General features: G+C 51.0%; 1 protein-coding gene across 1 annotated transcript; it reads left to right on the forward strand.

The window, feature by feature from the left end:
• Positions 1-4,810: 4,810 nt before the first annotated feature.
• Clpsl2 (colipase-like 2) lies at positions 4,811-7,634 on the forward strand. The gene is made up of 3 exons (NM_001135002.1): positions 4,811-4,935; positions 5,670-5,792; positions 7,413-7,634. Exons 1-3 carry the CDS (start codon positions 4,840-4,842, stop codon positions 7,506-7,508), a joined length of 315 nt encoding a protein of 104 aa, NP_001128474.1. The 5' UTR covers positions 4,811-4,839; the 3' UTR covers positions 7,509-7,634.
• Positions 7,635-7,919: the final 285 nt, after the last annotated feature.

The raw sequence follows: 7,919 nt of genomic DNA on the forward strand, positions 1-7,919 counted from the left end.
CAGATGCAGGGGGCGGGAAGTGGGACCCAAAGCAGCAGTAACAACAACAACCAACAAACAAACAAAACAACAAAAACCAGGGCTGGGTGGGCTGGAGAGGTGGCACTGACTGCTCTCCCAGAGGTCCTGAGTTCAAATCCCAGCAACCACATGGTGGCTCACAGCCATTTGTAACGGGATCTGATGCTCTTTTCTGGTGTGTCTGAAGACAGCTACAGTGTACTTATATATAATAAATGAATAAATCTTTAAAAAAAAACAAAAACAAACAACAAACAAACAAAAAACAGGGCTGGAGAGATGGCTCAGCGGTTAAGAGCACTGACTGCTCTCCCAGAGGTCCTGAGTTCAATTCCCAGCAACCACATGGTGGCTCACATCTGACTCTGGTTCCAAGAGCCAACAAGTCTGACCTCTGAAGGGCACAGGACACAGGACACATGTATGGCGCACAGACATACATGCAGGCAGAGCACCCAAAGAGACAAGAAGCAGTAACAACGGAACCCCAGGCTCAGGGTGTGCCTGTGACTACAGAACTTGGGGCTCACTGACAAACCAGGTTCCCATACGACTCTCAGGAAGGTGAGAGAAGCCACAGGCTACCCACAAAGTCACATGGGCAGTCTGAAGATGCTGAGGTACTAACGGGATCATGAGTGAACCCCAAAGCGTCCCCACGTCAATGTCTTCTCCCACCAGCCTGAAGAGTGGGTTTCTCAGAGCCAAAAAAGCAGCCAGACTTCGTTCCATTCCCAGCCAATATACTCTGACCCAGGTCCCAGGTCCTTGGCTCCAGGACACGTGAAAATAGGGCACAACTGAAGGTGGCTGGAATCTCAGATGGCCCCATGATCCTCTCTGCTCCTCTGAGGGACCAGTCCACAGGCCTGATTCTGATGCTCACTTGCAAAGCAGGCGCACCTGGTCCCATGAAGAAGTTCTGCCCATAGGACCACGGTCCCCAGCAGTTCAGACGGTGTGGCTCCCACATACACTGACTGAATAGGCTAAAGGGAGGGCGTCTGCTGAACTTTCCAGAAGTGGGTGTGTCTGTCTGTACCTTCTCCACAGTCAGCTCTGTCACTGGCTCTCGAAGGTCAGGCCTGCTGCCCCCTTTAGGACTCAGGGTGAACTCAGCCACTGGGTGAATTCAGCTGCTACATAAGTAATCCCTTCATAACGAGTTCTCAGGCTGGACCTGTATGACTGCTCCATTGCGTCCGCAATGCCATCTGAGCGTCAGGGAGAATCCAGGAGAAGTCCCACGATTGGCTGGTAGAGACAGACAGATGGCTACAATAAAAGTGGTCAGACGGGGTTGGGGATTTAGCTCAGTGGTAGAGCGCTTGCCTAGCAAGTGCAAGGCCCTGGGTTCGGTCCTCAGCTCCGGAATAAATAAATAAATAAATTAATTAATTAATTAATTAATTTAAAAAAGTGGTCAGACAAACCAGGGGGACCCATGCAGTGGTAGAAGAATGGGTGTTCCACCAGGGGGCAGGAGAAGCCCGCTGATGGTCATCACTAGCAGAACTGGGTTTGGTGGCTCACTCCTGAAATCCGCAGTGTTTGAGAGTCTGAGGCAGGAGGATTGCCATAAATTTGAGGCCAACCTGGACTACATAATGAGTTCCAGGCCAGCCTGGGCTACAAAGTAGAACCCTATCTCAGAACAAACAAAACAAAACAAAAAACCCACCACCCCTTTAATCCTAGCACTCACACAACAGAAGCAAGTGAACCTCTTTGAGTTCGAGCCCAGCCAGCTGTATGATGAGAATCAATCTCTTTCCCTGAAAGGACATGAGGTCTCCACAGAACCTCGCATGGGGGAGAGACACTTCAGGACACCTGTGTGTCTAGGTCTTTGCCATCCTGGTTTTACATGTGTGTGGATGCAGAACTGTCGCTTTGGAATTTTCCATGTAAAACGTTAATTAGATTTGGAGGCTCAAAGCTCTGGGTTCAGTCCTATAGCACCACACGGAAACTGGGTAGGGTAGTATAACCACAGGTCACAACCTCAAAACTCATAAGGCAGAATGCGGGAGGGTGTGTGTGTGCATGTTTGTACCCGTGCAGGTGTGCATGTGTGCGCGCGCGCGCGTGTGTGTGTGTGTGCCTTGTCCCTCCTCTGGAGGTCAGAACAATTTGTTTGTTCGTTTGTTTTTGTCTTTTTTCTTTTTTTCGGAGCTGGGGACCGAACCCAGGGCCTTGCGCTTGCTAGGCAAGTGCTCTACCGCTGAGCTAAATCCCCAACCCGGTCAGAACAATTTGTAAGAGCATCCCCTTTACCATATGGGTCCTGGGGATTGTAAACAGCTTTACCCAATAGTTCAAGACCCGCCGGAGTACTAGGAGACTGATTTTAGAATAAACAGTGATAATAAATGACATTCAATGTTACTTTGGCTTGAGTCCCTTTCTCTTACTTCTTGGTAAGGAAGGAGTCTTCACTGGCAAAAGGGCTGGGTATCAGTATGTGTTGTTGTAAAAATATAAAAATAAAAATGTATTGTGGTCTTTTATCCCGCTTGGTCCGGCACCTCAGTGCCCCAGATATCTGCTAGATATCTGGGCGGAAACACATCCCAGCCACACACTTTTCCTGCACTCAAACCCTCACATAAAAGAACACACAACACAATAATCTTTTTTTTTTTTACAACACAATAATCTTAGATCCAATTGATAAGATATAATTGCCCACTTAAACATACAAAGCCCGGTACTATCCATCCCTTAGGAACATTAATAACAACCTGTGTATACACAGAGCAGAATCTCAACATCACCTGCCACCTTGTCCTGCCACGGCTTCTCTGTCCCTCTCCTCCGCCCTGTCTCCTCCTCTCTCCCCTAGTCTCCTCCTCTTCCTTCAAACTTCTTTCCCGCCCATCCTTCCTTCTCCTCCAATGACAGGCCTCCTTCTATCCTGTACTTTACAAATTCAATGGAGAGGTGGTTCTGGTGAAGTCACCTGAGTTCTGAGTCCTTGACTAGGCAGCTGTCCTAGGGGCAGTGGGATTAGCATCAAAATACAGTAATTTCAGGGCAATCCACAACAAGTAAAGTTCAGACTCATGGGGTAGGGGAAGGTAAGGAAGAGACTTGAGGTCAGAGAACGCATGCATCCACATATGGGAAGTCTAAGTAGAACACCAGCTTCCGGCTACCCAGAGGCTGTGTGAGAAAATCTCACTTGAGCACAGAGGTTGCACAGAACTCTCTCTGGCCCTGCTGAGGAACTCCGCGGCTGTAGACTACCTTTCTAGAAACAGTACCCTGCTTTTGATACTGTTCTAGGTCAGGTTATGGGACAATATGCCTGGACGCTAGGTAGGACTGTCGACCTTTGTGGTCTGGGGTGACTGCAGGGGTTAAAGGTCAGCCAGGTCCAGAGACCAGGTGTGTGAGCTCCGGTAGCTTCTTCCGGGTTGCTTGCTCTGAGACCTGTGGGCCAGTAGGACCTGCAGGAGGGATAAGGGCACACTGCATGTCCCAATCCTGCCCTGCCACGCCACGGGAATGCGAATGGGAACTGAGGGTGTGGCTGGGAGTTAGCACCAGCTGGCCTTCAAGGCTGCTGTCCTCATAGATTAGGACAACCAGCCTCGTCCTGAACTCAGCGTCACAGGTGAGAGTCCCTGATCCCAATACTAGCCCCTCAGGCAATAAGTTTTCTCAGAGAAGCCGCTGCAGCTGGGCTCTGGGTCCCAGTCAGCTTCCCGGTCAAATATCCACCCTGAGTTCTCTGCTCTGCACGCCACCACACACACACACACACACACACACACACACACACACACACACACACACACACACAAACACACACACACACACACACAGAGAGAGTTGAGCTGAGCCCCTCTTCTTGGGCCTCTCTCTGCTTTACACATTCTCCTGCCTCACCTTTATCCTATCTGCCCCTTCCAGGAAACCCCGTCTTTCTGCCGCAACCCACGTCTCCATTACAGTCAAGTGTCTCGCTCACGTGGTGCACAGATTCTTTGCAGCCCTAGGCATTCTGGGTAGGAACTTGCTACTGACCTCTTTCCTTCCAAGGGCTCTCTAGCCCTGGTTCCTTGGTGAGCTCGGCAGCTCTAATCCCTCCCCCCTCCCCGCCCCCCTCGAAACTCGCTACTCTTGAGATGAGTAAGAAAAGAAGTTGTCCTTTATAAACAGAAGTCTGGGGCTGGAGAGATGGCTCAGCGGTTAAGAGCACTGTCTGCTCTTCCAGAGGTTCTGAGTTCAATTCCCAGCACCCACATGGTGGCTCACAACCATCTATAATCAGGTCTGGTGCCCTCTTCTGGCCTGCAGGTGCATACATGCAGACAGAAAGCTGTATGATGTATACATAAATGTTTAAAAAAAAGGGGCTGGGGATTTAGCTCAGTGGTAGAGCGCTTACCTAGGAACCGCAAGGCCCTGGGTTTGGTCCCCAGCTCCGAAAAAAAGAACAAAAAAAAAAATAAATAAATAAATACGGGTTGGGGATTTAGCTCAGCGGTAGAGTGCTTGCCTAGCGAGCGCAAGGCCCTGGGTCCCCAGCTCCGGAAAAAAAAAATAAATAAAAAATAAACAGAAGTCTGTGTTTCAAAGTAGCTCGTATAAGGCCCCTGGGCTCCAGAGCACAAACGCCTCATTAGTCCAGAACCTTTCCTCCCTCCAGCCCCTCCAGAGGCTGCTAAGGACCAGTCAGCAGTCCTTGTCCCACATCTACTGAAGAGGGCAGTCTGTGATCATTGGGCCCACGCTGGCTGGCTCCCACCCCCACAGGGACAGGGACTTATCCCCAGCGCGTTCAGGGAGTTTGCCACCACCCAGGCCGTCATGGCCTTCACCCAGGCCTTGGTCACCGTGCTGGCTTTTCTTGTTGGGACCCTGCCACACAAATTCGACTTCAGTGAAAACTCAGACCTTAAAAAGGTGAGCATTGCCCTTGATGTGCGCTGGAATGGAAAGGTGGGGCTTGAGGGATGTAGGATCCACGCCCCCCGGCTGGAGTCAGGGGACCGTAGGTACACTTCACAGCCCTGGTCGGGTTTCATCCCCTTTCCTGGACTGGAGACAGTGCCCCTGGCCCAGCCCTTGAAGACAGTGCTCTCATCCCTGGGCTCACCACCCTTCCCCCACTATCCCAAGCCCTCTCTACCCGCTAATTCTGGGGTTTCCTTCTCCAAGACCTAGGGGCTCTTCTAAAGGTAAAGTCTTCCTCTCCCCTTTCTTCCCTCCCTTTTTTTTTTAATTCTAAAAGTTCCTTCCCTCCCTCCTATGTCTGTGTGCCTAAAGTCAGGGACATCTCAGTGGACTCTGTTTTCTCCTCCCATCTTCACTCGGTCCCGGGGGAGGGAGAGGGGATTTGAATTCAGGTCCCACAGCTTGCACAGCAAGCACCTTTGCTGGCTGAGCCATCTTGCCCCCTCTCTCCATGCCCACTAGCTATTAGATTTGTGGTCTGGGAGCCATGGGGGTGAGATGGCTGGATGTGCAGCTCCTGACTCTTTGGGCTCAGTCAAGTCCAGCTTCTGGAAGGGGTACATTGGGCAGGGTGGGGTCCGCGGTGACAATCTTATGACTTCCCCTTGCTGGACCCCAGGTTCTTGGGCAATGCCAGGACCTTCTGTAGACAAGAGCTGGTGACCAAGGGGCTATTTCTACAGGCCAACGGAGACAAGTGTGTCCACCACAGCCAGTGCTTTAGTGACTGTTGCCTCATAGACCTGGAAAGAAGCGGGGCCTTCTGCACCTCTAAGTCCCATGTAGGCATGGCGTGCTTGCCGCAGGTGAGACACCGATATCCGGGAAAGAGTGGGAGAGATTACAAAAAAGACAGAAACAGATGCCTCTGCTCCTTTCTTGGAGTGCCCCACCCCCACTACCATATTCTTTCTAAGTAACATTCCTACCCCCTGGGCTGCCTCAAGTATGGAGAACTTGCAAAGACTCATTGAGTCATATTCCCTGCCCCCTACTAAGCCCCCTCCCTCCAGTGACTGCACATAGTAGGTGCTTTCTGCGCGCATCAGATGCTCGCTAAATGAGAATCTTTTCCTTAACCTCTTCTGAGGTGAGAAGGATGGGAGATACACCTACCTGACCTAGTGCCCGTGTCCTGGTTACCTGGGAGGGCTGCAGGGCTGGCTCAGACCTCAACTTCCCGGGATCCAAGCTTACATCCCAGCTGCCCGGGCTCTTGCCTTTAGGACAGCTCTGACCTTCTGTTTCCTTATCCAGTAAGTGGGACTAATGTGCGTCCATCATGAAATGGCTGGGAAAAGTTCACAGGGCTCGTTCAAGCACGCCATTGTTAACTGGAAGACGCAAAGGCACAGAAGGTCTTATGCCTACTCCATGGCCCTGAGCCCAAACAGCCTCCATATCATGACTTGGTCCACTGGCAGAGCCTAAAGGACCCAGCCAGGGCCCCACTGTGGTCTGGAGAATCTCTTTATTAGTGGCCACTCGCTATAACGTGGAGATGAGAACTGTTCTAGTTTGCTTTCCTTCTTTTTTTAAAAAAAGAAAGATTGATTTATTATATATAAGTACACCCTAGCTGTCTTCAGACACACCAGAAGAAGGCATCAGATCCCATTACAGATGGTTGTGAGCCACCATGTGGTTGCTGGGATTTGAACTCAGGACCTCTAGGATGAGCAGTCCCTCTAGTTTGCTTTCTGTTGATGTGATAAACACCAAGACCAAAAAAAAAAAAAAAAAAAAAAAAAAAAAGCATGTTACTGCTCACACTTCCAGGTCACCGTCCATCACCAAGGGACATCATGCAGGAACTGACTTAGAGACCACAAAGAAACACTGCTCAGTGGCTCACCCCCAGGCTCATGTTTAGCCTTTCATCCCAGGTTCACCTGCCTAGGGATGGTACCGCCCATAGTGGGCTTGGCCCTGCCACGCCAATCATTAAGACAGTCTCTCCCAGACCAGGCCATGGGCCAAGCTAAGGGAGGTAATTCCTTTACTAAGGTTCCCCCTTCCCAGGTGACTCTATGTTATGTTGTTAACACAGCCGGGATGAGGGTGGGGGAGGGGAGAGAGATGATTCACCTGTGAGGAGCATTTGTTCTTTCCAGGATGGGGTTCCATTCCCAGCGCCCACATGGTGGCTCACAACTGTGTGTTACTCTAGTTCCAGGCAATGTAGTGGGCATGCAGACTTATTTCAACATGCAGACAAACATGTAAAAAAAAATGTAAAAAAATGAGAAACCAGGGCAGCTGCTCTCCACTGCTGGACAGAGGAGGAAAGGGAATGTCACAGGCTGCGTTCATGGTCATAGGATGTGGAGCCTTGGGTTGGGGCATCTCCTGCCACTATTAACACTCTTACCCCAATCCCCCCACAAGTGTAATCCTCCTCAATTCACACCCTTCCTCTCCTACAGACCAAGCGGAGCCTGAACATCCTGTGTCCCTGTCGAATTGGCTTGAGCTGTCATTCTAAGGACCCCATGTGTCCCCGCCGGTGTCAGATGATATAGAGGATGAAGCAGGCTGCTGGTGGCCACAGCTGCTGCACCCTCCCTTTCCGGGTGTCTCCCCCATCCCCAGGTGCCACGCCCATCCCCACCCCCACCTCGACTCCTGAGGATTAAAGTCACTTCCTGGCTCCGGTGTCTCTCTGCCCTTTGTGGGAAAGGCAAAAGGGGACGCTGAGGCACGAAGAGCCTCTCCAGGACTTGTTTTTGCCTAAAGCCTTGGTGGGAACAGGGATGGAATAGATGGTAGGTTTTCTGGGGAGGGGTGGGACTGAAGATGAGGCTGGGGGTGTGTGGTAGGGAGATACAGAGCAGGGGGGAATATTTTGTGGGGGGAACAGAAGGGTGGGGGTCACTGGGAGTGTGTTCAAATGTACAGATGCAAGAACGTGGGCTAGAGGCTGGGGATTTAGC

Source organism: Rattus norvegicus, chromosome 20 (genome assembly GCF_036323735.1).
Source record: "Rattus norvegicus strain BN/NHsdMcwi chromosome 20, GRCr8, whole genome shotgun sequence".
Classification (NCBI taxonomy): Eukaryota; Metazoa; Chordata; class Mammalia; order Rodentia; family Muridae; genus Rattus; species Rattus norvegicus.